The 16,174-nt window shown below is 42.4% G+C and overlaps 1 protein-coding gene across 3 annotated transcripts in view; it reads left to right on the top strand.

Annotated features, from left to right (window-relative positions):
• The window catches only part of EFL1 (elongation factor like GTPase 1), a 111,713-nt gene that overhangs the window by 68,384 nt on the left and 27,155 nt on the right, over positions 1–16,174 (top strand). For all 3 annotated transcript variants that reach the window (XM_069558970.1, XM_069558972.1, XM_069558971.1), the window contains exon 16: positions 14,361–14,492. In XM_069558970.1, the coding sequence (XP_069415071.1) occupies positions 14,361–14,492 (132 nt within the window). The remainder of the gene's footprint in view (positions 1–14,360; positions 14,493–16,174) is intronic.

Below are 16,174 nucleotides of genomic sequence, written 5' to 3' on the forward strand. Positions count from 1 at the left end.
AGGAACATTAAGGAGATCAAGGGGCTTCCCTGGTGGCTCAGAGGTTAAAGCGTCTGCCTGCAATGCGGGAGACCTGGGTTCGATCCCTGGGTCGGGAAGATTCCCTAGAGAGGGAAATGGCAACCCACTCCAGTATTCTTGCCTGGAGAATCCCATGGACGTAGGAGCCTGGTGGGCTACAGTCCACGGGGTCGCAAAGAGTCAGGCACGACTGAGCGGCTTCACTTCACTTAAGGAGATCAAACCAGTCAATCCTAAAGGAAATCAACCCTGAATATTCACTGGAAGGACTGATGGTGACGCTGAAGCTCCAATACTCTGGCCACCTGATGCAAAGAGCCAAGTTATTTGGGAAAGACCCTGATGCTGGGAAAGATTGAGGACAGGAGGTGAAGGGGGCGACAGAGGATGCGATGGTTGGATGGCATCATCAACTCAAGCAAACCCCACCCCAGACGTGAGTTTGAGCAAACTCTGAGAGATAGTGGAGTACAGGGAAGCCTGGTGTGCTGTAGTCCATGGGATAGCAAAGAGCTGGACACAACTTAGAGTCTGAACAAGAACAAATGAAACAGACCAAAACCCAAAGAGTAGTTTTCTAAACTGTTTATATTATCTTCCAGTGGATGTTTTAAAAAGACCAACCTCTGAGTGAAGAACCAGAGTGTGAACAACAGAGGGTGGCCAGTCTCCTCCTGGATGCACTTGCTTGAATAAAGAAGTGATTTGCTCAAGGGCAGACATGTTCAGAAGAATCTATGTAAGGACATTGACGTGAACGATACCTTTCATTAGTCCTCGGGTGATGTGCAGAGAAAGGACACAGTGAACAAGACAAACCATCTGCTGGCTCTTCCTGCCAGTTCTTTTTGAAACGCTCTAAAAAAGGTTTATCTTTATTAGCTACAGCTAATGGCGTCTCTGAAAGACTCAGAAGCACCTTAAATACCCATGTAATTTGTGCCAAATTGCACCCTTAAGTAACTTTATTAATGCATAATAGCCACATAGAAAAGAATGCAAACCTTAAACCGCAGGTTGATAGGTTTTCATAAACTGAACATAGGCCAGCGTCGGTAGCATCCAGCCCCGGAAATAGAACACTGCCCGAGTGCAGAAGCCACCTGCATTTCCAGTCACTGGTACCTGCACCCTCCACCCCAAAGAGCAGCAACTGCCCTGGCATCTAACATAGGTTACTTTTACACATTTTTAAACTTTGTACAAGCTGAGTTATAGAGAAGGCATTTGGGCTTTTCGTACTCATTCACTCTGAGTGTGAGATTCACCCATGTCATTGCACACAGTTGTAATCTGTTCATTCCAGTAGCTGTATTGTGTGACTGCCACTATTTTTCTGCTCTTGTGTTGGTGGACATTGTAGTTTATTTCCGGTGTTGGTCTGTTAGGAGTATTGTTGCTTTGAATATTCATGTGCGTGTTTTTTGCTGAACGTCTGTACATATCTGTTGGAAGAGAAGTTGCTGTGATAGGGCAGGTTTACGTTGAGGCCTGGTGAGTGGACAAGTTTATGCTCCACCAGGAGTGCCTGCAAGTTTCAGTTGCTCCATCTCTCTGCCAACACTTGGTTTTGTTCTTGTTTGAGCCACTCTGATGTCTATGGAGTAGTAGTTGGTTTTCCTGATAACCAGGGATGTTAAACTCCTTTTTATTTATTAACTATTGATTCTTGCCATTTGTGAATTGTCATTAAGTCTTTACCTACATTTTTTTAAAGATTGTCTGCCTTTTTGTGGTGATTTGTAGGCATTCTTTTATCTTCTGAGTAAAATCCTGCTTTAATTATTTTCACTTGTTTTTTTAACTGAGGCTACACTAATCCAGCTCTTTAGTATAGATTCCTTTGTTCTTTACAGAGCATTTTGATTTCTTTACAATACCAGTAGGTTCATCCGCGTTGCTGTAAGTGGCATTATTTTGGCTGAGTAATACTCCATTGTGTCTGTGCACCACGTCTTCTTTATCCATTCCTCTGTCAGTGGACATCTAGGTTGCTTCCATGTCTTGGCTGTTGTAAACAGTGCTGCAGTGAACATTGGAGTACATGTGCTTTTTTCAAATTATGATTTTCTCTGGGTATATGCCCAGGACTAGGATTGCTGGGTCATATGGTAGTTCTGTTTTTAGTTTTTTAAGGAATCTCCATACTGTACCCGTTTACATACTCACCAACAGTGTAGGAGGGTTCCCTTTTCCCCACACCCTCGCTAGCATTTATTGTTTGTAGACTTTTTGATGATAGCCATTCTGACTGGTGTTAAGGAATACCTCATTGTAGTTTTGACTTGCATTCTCTAATAATTAGTGATGTTGAGGATCTTTCCATGTGCTTTTGGCCATCTGTATATCTTCTTTGAAGAAATGTCTAGATTTCCTGGCCATTTTTTCATGGGGTTATTTGGGTTTTCTGATATTGAGCTGCATGAGCTGTTTGTATGCATTGGAGATTAATCCCTCATCAGTTGCTTCATTTGCACATCTTTTCTCCCATTCTAAGGGTTGTCTTTTTGTTATGTTTATGGTTTCCTTTGCTGTGCAAAAGCTTTTCAGTTTAATTAGATCCCTTTTATATATTTTTGTTTTTATTTTCACTACTCTAGGAGGTGGATCAAAAAAGATTTTGCTGCAATTCACATCAAAGAGTGTTCTGCCTATGTTTTCCTCTAAGAGTTTTTTAGTGCCCATCCTTACATAATAGGTCTTTAATCCATTTCGAGTTTTTGTGTATGGTATTGGAGAAGGAAATGGCAACCCACTCCTGTATCCTTGCCTGGAGAGTCCCATGGACAGAGGAGCCTGGCAGGCTACAGTCCATAGGGTCGCAAAGAGTCAGACACAACTAAAGTGACTTAACACATGGTGTTAGGGAATATTCTAACTTCGTTCTTTTACGTGTAGTTGCCCAGTTTTCCTAGCACTACTTAGAGAAGAGACTGTTTTTCTCCAGTGTGTATTCTTACCTCCTTTGTCATAGGTTAGGGACCATAGGAGCGTGGTTATCTCTGGGCTTTCTGTCTTGTTCCATTGATCTACGTTATGTTTTGTGCCAGTACCATCCTGTTTTTTTTTTAAATTATTATTTTTATCATGTTTTCATTGGACTATAGTTGTATTACAGTGTTGTGTTTGTTAGTGCCATACTGTTTTGATTACTGTAGCTTTGTTGTACTATTAACATTTTTTAAAAATTCAATCAAAAATTCTTACTTCATTGATCTTTGAAGTGATCAGGCCACAATAACAGAACCACTTTGAAAGCTGCTTCTCACAGAGAAGGAATGGATTCACTGGCAAAAGTATTGGCTTGGATTAAAATAACTTGTATTTGCTTAAAGTTTTATTAACATTCTAGCATTGTTACCTTTTCACCATAGGATTACATTTCTTCAGTGAGTTCTGGTATCAAGTAAGTTGTACGTGTGCCATGCCACAGTAACTGTGCCACGTCAAGACCTGGACACGTGGCAATGGTCACAAAAATCTCCAGCTCCAAGGTTCAAGGATTGGAATAAATTATCAGCAATAATGTGGCTGAGTTTTAAAAATGTTTTAGGAGTGCTTATAATATTAAATGAGAGAAATTTGTGGGATCTTGGTTGGCTTCATCTCTGCCTCCTCCGTGGTGCTCAGCACAGACCTATAAATGTAGAAATTGTTGACATAAATCTTAAGAAGCTCAGGAATTCTGTGAAATATTCCTTCACTAGCTGTTTTGAGCCTTACTCTCAAATTAATAATGACATCAGGACTTCTCTGGTGGCTCAGCAGTAAAGAACCCTCCTGCCAATGCAGGAGATGTGGGTTCGATCCCTGGGTTGGAAAGATCCTCTGGAGAAGGAAATGGCAACCCACTCCAGTATTCTTGCCTGGAGAATCCCATGGACACAGGAGGCCTGGCGTGCTGCAGAAGAGTCAGACACGACTCAGAAGTTGTGAGTCTCAGAAGAGTCAGACAAGACTGAGCAACTAAACAACAACACGTAGGTTCAATAGACCCCACTAAATTCCGTAATTCCTGAATTGACTTTGAGGAAAATGTTTACCACTGAAAAAGTAATCTTTATAGATGGTAAAGGCCACAGAGGTGGCATTAGGTGACACAGGCTCACTTCTCCTGCCAGGGCAGCCTGTGGGTGGACCTGGAGATTAGGGGCTTCCTGTGGAACTGAGAATGAGCAGGGCCTTGAGTCTGGGGCTGCCGTATGCCTCGCTCTGAGGACCTTGATTAACCTCGAGAAACATTCCAGCTCCCTATCGGGTAGAAATCCAAGACTCCTTCCGCGCACACCAGGCTCCAGGGAAGTCCGTGGCTGGCAGTCTAGAGGTGAGAGCAGTTTCGGTTTCTAGGGCCTAAATTCACTAATGTGAATGTAATGTGTTTATGACATAATCCCAGGGTCTATGGCTGTGTGATAATTCAAAACAATGCAAGTATTCAGGTGCTGAAGCCTCAGAAAGGTTGTTTTCTTACTGTTAAAAAAAAATTTTTTTGTTGTTTTATGATAAAGTAACCTGCTCAGCTGAAAAAGAATCCACCTGCATTGCAGGAGACCTGGGTTTGATCCCTGGGTTGGGAAGATCCCCGAAGATGGGAAAAGCTGCCCACTCCAGTATTGTGGCCTGAAGAATTCCATGGACTGTATAGTCCGTGGGGTCGCAAAGGGTCAGGCTTGACTGAGCAACTTTCGCTGTCACCCTGCAGTGATAAACGTTCCAGTCTGACTATGCTAGATGACAGATCGAGTGAGAGACATGCTTGTGGTCGCCGTGTGTGTGATGGCCGTGGCTGCAGCATCATGCTCACGTGCTGTGCTAATGACTTGGAGCCAGAAGTGGCTGCTGCTAAAACAGTGACTGGCTCATTTTCATGGTGAAAAGAGTAAAACTCCCGAAAATGCAACATGTGTTCATTTGTGCCAGAAGTACCTTGTTTTTCAAATGAAGTTAAATTTAAACTCAGATCATTATAAACAGGCTTGTCTAGAATACTCAAAGGCCACGCAGCTCAGGAAACTTCTTTGTGTGGGATGTTTGCACATGCTCTAAGGCCCTCATCTTTGGCCCTGCCCACGAATGCCGGCAGTCGGCCCCAACCACAAATGTTCCCACCAGTTACCAAGTCACCTAGGGTTGTGCCACTGTTTGTGGTATGTTCCTGGTACACTAGTGAGCCTTCTGCTCACACTGATTTGGGAAATACAAGCAGAAATCAAACCAGTGAATTACACATCTACCGTATTTGGTGGAACATTACATCACAAACTTGTTCTCTCACTTGATTCATATGATTATAGCAATTTTTGTTCCCATTTCCAGTTCATAAGACCTATGATTTCTGCACATACTTGCCAGCATGTGGATTCTTCAGATTTATACCAGTTGTATCGGTGTCAAATAGTATCTCGTGGTTTTCATTTACGTTAACTTACTATCAATGAGATTAAGTTTTTTGGTATGTTTTCTCAGTGTTTTGAGCTTCCTTTTCTTCTGGTCTCTTTTCTTAAAGCTGTTTATATTCTTTGCCTACATTCCTGTTGGTTGCCTTCCTTTTCATTGATTTGTACTAGTTCTTTATATGTTATGCCTACTAATCCTTTGTCTTGTTTTGACATTGAAATCATCATTATTTTATTACTTTTTACTTTGTTTATGGTATTTTTGTTTTATAGATTTTATAATAGAGTAAGACTTTGCAGTCTCATGATGTCATCCTGACTTGTGCTTTCAAGTCCACATGAAATTTATTTTTCTAGATGGTGTGTGGTATAGGTACAGTTGTATTATTTTTTCCATTTCATTAACTTTCTCACTTTCACACGTCCATGTTTCTGGGCTCTTCGTTCATCTCTGTTGATCTGTTATCAAATAGACCACCACTAGTACATCGTGTATACAGTCTTTTTTTTTAGTTGTGTTGATTTCTCAAGAACTGAGTCATGAACTGACACTTGCTGTTTTTCTTTGATGTGCTCTGCAGTTAACAGAGAGGGCTCACAATTTGAAGTGGCCTCTGTAGTTTCAGTGGTCATCCAGTTCTTCCTTTGTTTCCTTCCTTAGGTCATTTCAGTTAGAGTCTTTTGTATACTTGTGATGAAGTTGCCATTTCATCCAGAAGGGTCTCTGCCTCCTGTTTTTAATTGGAAATATTTTTAGTTTAAAGCTAGAAGAAATCCAGTTACAGTTTCAAATCTTGAAACAAATTTCTGTTTTTGTTTAAAATTGTACTAGGCGTTTTATTTTCTTTACATTCTAAACATCGTACATTTCCTCCATTTTATTGAAATGTTTGAATTGGAATCACATCTTTGAAGGAGCATCACTTAAAACCATGTGTTGCTATACAAAATATAAATTTAGGTCAGTGGGATGGGATTCAAAGCTTATAAATGGATATGATTATAAGCTTGTGTCTTTCAAGAAGTTGTTACAACCTTTATTACAGTTAACTAACTAATGGTATATATAAAAAATTAAATATGCTCTTCATACATACACCAGAAAACCCTAATTAATAAAACTGTTACTAAGACAGCTGCTGATACTACCATGACCATTATAACCACCACTGCCACCACCTCCATTTATGAGTGCTGACTCTGTGCCAGGGACTCTCTTATTCTTTTAAGTTACTTGAGGCTCATGGTAACCCTACGAAAGTACCATGTGCCATAAGTATATATGGAAACTAAAACTAGAGAGGGATCAGGTCACTGGCATAAGCTTAGAGCTTTAATTAAATTCAAGTCCCTCTGATTCCAAATCGAACATAACAAGAATGCGTGTTGCCTAAGGGAAAGTATTGATGGCAGTTGCAAGATCTCGGAGAAACAGGCATGAATGGGGTGCCAGTGTCTCTTCATTCCTGCTTTCTGATCCTCACTGCAGCTGTAGGTAATGACTTTGGATTCTCACCTGGGCCTCCACTGTTGCCATTTCCCCCACTCAGCCCTCAGAGTTATCTCAAATACTCCTGAGTGTCAGCTTCTCTGGGAAGTCTGTAACTTCTCAATTTCTCTCCCCACATAAACACACCTTGTATTGTTGCTGTTGTGACTCTTACGACATTACATTGCAATTGCTTATTCATCTGCCTTTGTCCCCCTTCAGATTCCCCCCCACCACCACCATTTTTTGGCCACACATGGCATGGGGATCTTAGTTCCGACCAGGAATCGTATCCCCTCCAGTGGAAGCTCAGAGTCTTAACCACTGGACCACCTGGGAAGTCCCCCAGGTTTACTTGTTCACTGAAGAAACTTCATAAAGTGCCCCTGCCCTTAAAACTAAGTTATTAGAAAAGTAACTGAATATTGAATCAATTTCAGTTCTTTGAAAGCACAACTTTATAAGCTCTGGAGTTTAGATGCCAAATAGAAAAAGCTCAAAAAGATACTAAAAAGAAAAAATAGAAGCAAAATAAACAGGGAAACTGTAGTCTGAAGGAAAAAATGTGATGAGTTAAAGTGTTTATTACATAAAGAACTAGTAAAAATGGTAGGAAAAAATCATGAACCTCAAGAGTTGAGAAATGCTTTGACTAAGTAATCATCTGCTTAGTTTTCCAAGTTAGAAGTCTGGATTTCATCCTCATTTCTCCTTGTCCCTTCTTTCCAATTCCTAAGTAACCACCAAGACTTGACACCTTACCCTCGCTTCATCTAGCTCATTAAAGTCTAAACTCAGTTGATATCCACATCTCTTGACAGTCTGTCTCTGCTTTCCTTCAGCCTCCTGTTTCGCTAGCCCCCCGACTGTGTTCTGTGCACCAGGTATTCTGAAACCACTTTGGGTTCCCATTGCATCCCAGCACTTTTGTATTAATATATGCTGGGTTCCTTCACATCTATTTCTGTTCTAATGGAAAACGTTTTCAAATATTTTAATCATGTGCATCATCCTTTCTCCCGGGTTAGCATCAGTAGATTCTTTATCACGACATCACATGCCCAGAGACAACCAGAAGACTGTTTTATACTGACTGCCCTTTCATTCACCTTGAGATACACCATTCAGGTACTCTGCGTTGCCTCCAGGTCCACGATGAAATTTCTTCCCCTGTTGAATCCTAGACCCTTCCAACTGTGTTAATTCCCTTGGTGACAGCCAGCTCTACCAAGTGATTCTGTTTCACAGGAATGGTGGTTGGGGGCATAAATGAAAGTGGTACTGATGCACAAATTGAAACTCCACAGTGAACCCTAGTTATAGCTCCCTTAACCTGGTTCAGGACCCTGACGCCAAGTTTCCACCTGTTCTCAAGTATAGACGAAGACAGCAAGCCTATAGCACTTAAAAAAAAAAAAAAGGCTTTGATTCTTAAGGTGTTACATTTTCCATTTATTGTAGTCCCTCTGTTGAGAAAAAGGCCCCAGATCCTGATGAAACTTTCTTAAAAACTGTTATTAGCTGGTTATGAGCTCCATCTGTCCCTAGGAGAAGAAAAAAAAAAATCCTGACACAGTGATGTCATTTTTCGAGAGTTTTCCCTTGGGCCTCCTTTTAACACCAAGAAGCTAAAGGGCAGTTGATTTAAGAAACGTGTTTAGCATAATAGACAGACTTGATAATCCTCTGAAAACATTAGCAGTACTGGTCTGTGCTGGAGATGCTAGGCAAGCAGGCTTGGAAAAGGCCTATTTCTTATTTATTATATCATAGCTGCCTGCCTGCTGCCTCCATGACAAGGGTTATAAAGCACATGGATCCCCTGATAGCCTTTGTAGTTGACTCACAGAGAGTAGAATCCGAGTTTGATAGGAAAGGTACAGAATAAAGACACACATGAGAGGCAGAGGATGTGGGCTTCCTTGGTATTCAAAGACAGAAGGACCAGAACGAAGGTTTTCTGGGTTCTCAACAACTACTCTTCGAACCTGTACTTTAGAAAAGACATTTCTTGTGTGTGATAGTTGTCTGAACCCTCATGTGTCTTCTAAAGCAGTGTTTATTACTGTCATAGGCCTGAGGCTCTATAGACATCCACGGTACATACCTTGGATTTACTGTGAAGATTTAAAGAAATCCATTAACTTGGGCTTACTAAACAGTTTAGGAGGAACAGGCTGGTGGTTCTGGGTGTAGTGATGTCCAAGTTGGCCTGAAATAAAACTTTGGAGGTTAGGTGACCATATTCTGTCTAGAGCCCTAACATGTTTTACCACAAAGTTTGTGTTTTTTTTTCAATTCCAATAATATTTTTATACTGGCAATGAAAGACCACTTTACACATCTAAACTTTGCTAAAGATAGTAATGCTGTCCTCTGTCCAGACAGCTCGCAGTCTCGTCCCCACGAAGCGGCGTTAGAACTCAGTAGTGACTTCACCAGTTCCTGCTGCCAGTGTGACCTCATTTTCAACTGATTGAACCTGTGCAGCAGGGGGTCATTAAAGGAAAACAGTTGTCGACAAAAGGCCCATCCGTCTCTCCAGCCCCACACAGTATTTCCAGTCTCACATCATAAAAGCTGTGCCCCTTCATGTTGCTTGTTTACGGAATACTTTTTAAACAATTTATATACAAATATTAAAGATTACTTTCCATTTACAGTTCTTATAACATATTGACTGTACTCCCCCTGTGGTATAGTAGAGCCTTAGGCCTATTGTACATGCAGTGATTTTGTGCCTTGGCCTCCCCCTCCTCTGTATTGCCCGCGTCCCTCCCCACTGGGAGCCACTAGTTTGTTCTCCATATCTGGGAGTCTGCTTCTTTGTTTGCTGTACTTTTTAGATTCCAAGAGTAAGTGATATCATACAGTATTTGTCTTTCTCTGACTTATTTCAGGTAGCATAATGCCCATCGAGTGCTTCCATGTTGCTGCAAATGGCAATATTTTCATTCTTTGTTATGGCTTAGTAGTATTCCATTGTATACATACAGTCTTTATCCATTCATAGCCAAGATATGCTTCCAAATCTTGGCTACTGTAAATAACACATTTACTTTTTGTTTGAAATATCTTCTTGCATATCAGTATGTGCAAATGATACAACCAATAAGGGGTTAATAGCCAACATATATAAACAGCCAGCGTAACTCAGCATGAGAAAGAATCAATCTGACTAAAAACATGGGCCAAAGAATTAAACAGATATTTTTCCAAAGGGGAAACAGATGGCCAACAGACCCTTGAAAAGATGCTCAGCATCGCTAATTATCAGGGAAGCGCAAATCAGAAGCATGATGAGACACCACCTCACACCTGTCAGAATGGGCATCATCAAAAACAACACAAGATAACAAATACTGGTGAGGATGTGGAGAAAAGGGAACCCTTCTACACTGTTGGTGTGAATGTGAATTGGTACAGCCAGTGGACAACAGTATAGTAGTTTCTCAAACAACTAAAAATGGAATCATTAGTAACAGGAAACAGAGACAGCCTGGAAAAAAATTTTGGTCTGATGGTGTTTGCAAAAATGCTGATTTTTGATTAAGAAGCATTTGAAGGGTATGGTATATACTCTGGTAAGAACCAGTGTGCCCAGTGGGAGAACTCGGTGTTTACTCGGGTGTCACCCCGGTCTGTGAGCTAGAGTTTATGCTCAGTCGTGTCCGATTCTTTACAACCCCATGGACTGTAACCCAATTGGCTCCTCTGTCCATAGGATTTCCCAGGCAAGAATGCTGGATTGGGTTACCACTTCCTCGTCCAGGGGATCTTCCCAACCCAGGGATTGAAGTGGTGTCTCTTGCCTCTCCTGCATTGGCAAGCAGATTGTTTACCGCTGAGCTACCTGGGAAGCCCAAGCCAGAGTTCACTCTCCCAAAATAGCTAATATTCCTTGCTATATAGAGAAGAATTGGGACCAGCGAGGACTTGGATCCTTCATCTACAGTCAGACAAAAGTTACTGGCGTTTGTATGAAAACAAGCTAGAATTCTTGCTGTTTAGTAAATTCTGTTTGCTTCATATTCCTCAGCCTGTTTTTTCTTTCTTCTCTTTAAATCATATGCTTTTTTAGAAATATGCATGGAAAAAACTTTGCATCCTCTTTAATCCTTGAAACAAATTCATGCAATGCTAATTTTACATATTTTTTTTCTGACCTATCAAGTCTCCTATTCCAGAAATTCTAAAAATAATTCTCTGAAGGGAACATGTCCTTCAGTCGCGCAGTTGAAAAATGATTGAGCAGGTGTACTGTATGTGAAGGAATCATTCCTCCTTAACTGATACAGTTGTGATTTAAACAAGTGAAGTGAAAATCCCATGATTTAAATAGGGGGGGAAAATGGCACAGAATTATATGGAAATTTTGTTGTTGTTCAGTCACTAAGTCGTGTCCGACTCTTTGTGACCCCATGAACTACAGCATGTCAGGCATCCCAGAGTTTACTCAAATTCATGTCCATTGAGTCAGTGATGCTATATGGAGATTATAACAGTGTAAATTATGTGTGCCAATAGAGGAAGGACTAAAAAGGGAAATATATCAAATGAATATAGTGACAGTATTAGAATGGTATTACATAGGGATGTGGTGGTTTATTTATTTTTTTCAATTTTTATTTATTTTTTTGGCTGCACTGGGTCTTAGTTGTGGTATGTGCGATCTTTAGTTGCATCATGCAAATTCGTAGTTGCAGCTTGTGGGATCTAGTTCCCTGACCAGGGATCAAACCCTGACTCCCTGCAATGAGAGCAAAGAGTATTAGCCACTGGACCACCAGGGAAGTCCCTGTTTTTTGGTTTTTGTTTTTTTTTAATTGTATCTGATGGCATCATTTTTAAAACAGAAAGCTTGTTTTAAAATGTGTTTTGTGTAAAGTTCTATACTTAATAATTATCTGATAGTGCAACAAGAAATTCTCAAAGTGAGTTTTAAATCATTTTATTGTGATTCACTCAAATAACTCCAAAGACTGTCATTGGAGCATAATCTTTTCCTTAAAATCTTCATCTTGACTAGGAATACTGTAGTATTGACTTTTTGTTTTTCTGTTTTTAGGGGAGTTGCAATCATGTTCACAAATCTGAGCATATCTAAGTAGCAAGAACAGCAAAAATGTAAACCAGAAGGTTTTACAGAGACAGTGTTCAGAATATAGTGACCATCTGCAGCCTGCTTCCCTGGTGACACAGAGGAGAGACCAGCATTTATCTTTTCCTTGAAACCATGTGCTATCTGAGCAGGAAGGAAGTGCCTGCTCGCCAGAGGTCAGAGCAGGATGGATGAGGTTTGAGGGGGAGTATTTACTGTGAGGTTGTCCTCACCCCCTGTATTCATGGCAGATGTTGTTATTTCTAGTAGACTTGATGGAGGTTTGGGCAGACCCGGGTCTGCCATGGTACGTGAGGGACGTTAACAGGAAGCCATAGCCAGGCATAGATGTCTCTGTGTGCTGGGCCAAGACGCACAGCAGTAAAAAGTGTAGACCTTGACCAAGGAAATGAACTGGCGGCACCTTGGAGACATCAGTCTGAAGAGCGTCCCCTGCACAGAAAAGTTCTAGCGGTCATGTCATGAGTTAAAGTCAAAGGACCTAATGAGGTTTAGTGTGAGACAGACAGGGATTAAAAGGGCCTGACAGATGCCTCTGAAACCTAAGGGTAGTTGGTAAAAGTGGAAGAAGCACGTTTTCTGTGGACCTTTGAGGAATGGAACTCAGAACAGTGTGTAGAGATGGGGGAGACCTATTCCAGCCCAATGTGAAGAAGGTGTTCCTATAGCTGGAGTGACCCTGTAATGTAGTGGGGAGAGTGACGCCTGGAGACTTTCAGGAGGGGCAGCTGGAGGGGGCTTTTCACCCTGTGTGATCAGACTCAGAGGCCTCTGCCACCTTCTGGGCTTGTATGTCAGAAAGCTCTGCTTCAGTTCCCTCCTCCAGGACGGGTGGTTCATAGTGTGGCACCCCAGCATCCTATACCTTTACATCCATTTGTCAGCCAACAGCAGCAGGGTTGTTTGCTTTCCATACTTGTCTCTAAACTGGAGATGGAGAAGCAGAATGCTGCTTGAATATCCCTGCCCCTTTCACCTGTGTCACTTTCTCCTAAAACAGGTGACCTCTCCTTCCATGCCCTCTTTACTGTTTACCTTATGGACAGGAGGGAGAAGGCAATGGCACCCCACTCCAGTACTCTTGCCTGGAAAATCCCATGGACGGAGGAGCCTGGTAGGCTGCAGACCATGGGGTCACTAAGAGTTGGACACAACTGAGTGACCTCACTTTCACTTTTCACTTTCATGCATTGAAGAAGGAAATGGCAACCCACTCCAGTGTTCTTCCTTGAATCCCAGGGACGGGGGAGCCTCTTGGGCTGCCGTCTATGGGGTTGCACAGAGTCGGACACGACTAAAGTGACTTAGCAGCATGGACAGAGAGGCCTGGCGTGCTGCGATTCATGGGGTCGCAAAGAGTCGGACGTGACTGAGTGACTGAACTGAACTGAACTGAAACCAAATGCACAAAAATGGCCCTTCTATATGTTTCTTAAAGTGAAAGTGAAAGTTGTTCAGTCGTGTCTGACTCTTTGCTACCCCCATGGACTATACAGTCCATGGAATTCTTCAGGCCAGAATACTGGAGTGGGTAGCCTATCCCTTCTCCAGCAGATCTTCCCACGTTGCAGGTGGATCCTCTACCAGCTGAGCTATCAGGGAAGCCCATATGTTTCTTAATTTGTTCTAAAGTGTTGTCTGCTCTTACTCTGGATGTGATGTTCAGTATGACCCCTTCATCTCACTTTTGGAGGCATTCTCTGTTCCTATCTGTTCAAAGACAAATATGTATCCCCTAGAGCAGGGGTCCCCAACCTTTTTGGCACCAGGGACCAGTGTCATGGAAGACAGTTTTTTCACAGACTGGGGGTGTGGGGATGATTTCAGGATGATTCAAGTACATTATGTTTATTGTGCACTTTATTTCTAGTCTGATGCCACCACCCGATCTGACAGGAGATACCTGTATGCAGCCCAGAGGGTGGAAACCCCTGCTCTAGAAGCTTATGCAACTCCCAGCTGGGAGCCTGAAGTGGATCAGGGCAGGAGAGGGGTGGGGTGGGGGGTAACTGATAGTCCCATCTGAAAGTCTCTAAAATTCTGTTTACCCACATGGAAGTCGATTTGGCAAAAGAGATTATTTCAGTAGAGACTCATCTTCATCAAATTAATGTATTTAAAAATTTTAGAGTTCCAATTTAAAAAGTAATTGATGTCTTCAAACATACATATCTCGACAGGATCACTGCTGTGGTCAAAGTAGATACGTTTTAGCCTGATTTCTTAAGTGTTTTTTATCTGTGACATATATACTGGGTTGACGTTATTTTTCTAACATAAATTCAGAATTTGTCTTCTTTTAGTGACTCCATGGGTCTTTTCCTCCCTGCAGGAATTGGAGGCCTTCAGGACTTCGTGCTGAAGTCGGCCACACTGTGTACCTCACCATCCTGCCCCCCGTTCATACCTCTCAACTTCGAAGCCACCCCTATTGTGAGGGTTGCTATTGAACCAAAACACCCAAGTAAGATGACCTTGTTTTTAAAAGCATGTGATGTTCATTACATTTTTTTAATGCATGCATTTAATGCTTGGTTTCTCCTGGTTTGTTTCAGTAGTAGACTGTGAATTTTCCTGGAGGTACATAACAGGGGTATATAACTTACACAGCCATTAGGCCATACAGACCACCACCATTTCCAGGGGAATCTAACGTCTATCTTAGGAACCTGGCGTCTTTAGGCACCTTTGCTATCCAGGGAGACTTTATCTTCTTCTTTATGGCAGAAACACGGTCGTCTTTGCATCCCCCAGAACCCTGGCACAGGGTTGTGTCTCAGCAAAGCTCATGTTTTATGTGACTGGTTCTTTAGAATCTTATACAAGACTGCTTGATTCAGAATTCACATCTGCTCCCCCGTGGGTGTGCTAGATCATCTGGCATTCCCTTTGTATTTGGAAAGCACTCCCTGCCCCTTTCTGTCTGACTGTGTGATACCCACACACACCAGGCCCTCTAGTACCAATAACTAATACTTAGTCTTCGGTTCCTACCATGTGCCTGGCCAGTCCTCACTGACTCTTGTACTTTACTTCCTGTGCCTGTCACTCACCCCCTGTTCCCAGCGACTCTGCTGTTCCCAGTGTTCAGGGGTAGCCAGTGAAGTGTCTTCCAGACTGCTCTAGGGGAACCAGAGAGCAAACGTGTGACTTGCTCACAAACACAGATTTCTGTTGGCGTGTGTAGTAGCCTCACTGCCCCTGCATCTGTATATCCCCTCTCTCCTCAGAGCCGGGCCTTCAGAAAGCTTGTCTCTGCCCCAGGTTCTGAGACATATCCTAGCTACTGAGGATCCCGGAGACCCTTAACAGATGTGTATGATGGTACAGGGAACCCCAAATGAACTTTTTGGCCAGCCCAAACATTTGTAATTGTGGTTTATAATTCTGTTAGTTACCTAGGATTGCCTAACATGTTGCTCCAAAATTTGGTGACTTGAGAGAACAGTAACTACTCCTTTATTATTTTGGCAGTTCTTCTGGTCAGGAGTTCTGGAAGGGTTTAGTTAGGGGGTCTTATGCAGTTGTAGCTGTGTGTGACCACAGGCCGCAGCCATCTGAAAGTGTACCTGGACTTGCAAGGTGGTTCACTCACAGGGCCTCACAAGTCGGTGCTCACTGGGGGCCTGGGCTCCTCCACAGGGACCTCTCCTCACGGTGCTTGGTGATCCTGGAGTGCAGTGTGGTGACTGGCTTTCGCCAGGGGTTCAGGACACTAAAGCAGAAGCCTTCTGTGACTGCCGTAAGAGTCACGCACCAGTTCTGCAGTATTGTGTTGGTCCGACAGGCCAGCCCGGTTCCCTGTGGGAGGGGACTGCACTGGAGTGTGGCTAGCAGAAGACCAGGGTGGCTTGGGGCCATCTTGGAGTCTGTCTTCCACAGTGAGGCTTCATTAGTTTTTAAAACCTTACCATAACACTTTATAAGATAGCTGCACAGATCTGCTTCTAGGCTCCATTTATTGTAGCACTTGGTTATAGTGACTGTTATTACTGAAAAATGCACCTCACAAAGTTACGCACAGTCCAATGGAAGACATGCGTCATTGGCTTGACTAAGTCGTGATATCAATTTTTATAGTCCCACTCACCAGTTACACAGATTTTGATGAAATGAAGATGGTGATTTTTTTTTCTGACCTCAGTT

This window comes from Ovis canadensis, chromosome 18 (genome assembly GCF_042477335.2).
Source record: "Ovis canadensis isolate MfBH-ARS-UI-01 breed Bighorn chromosome 18, ARS-UI_OviCan_v2, whole genome shotgun sequence".
NCBI lineage: Eukaryota > Metazoa > Chordata > Mammalia > Artiodactyla > Bovidae > Ovis > Ovis canadensis.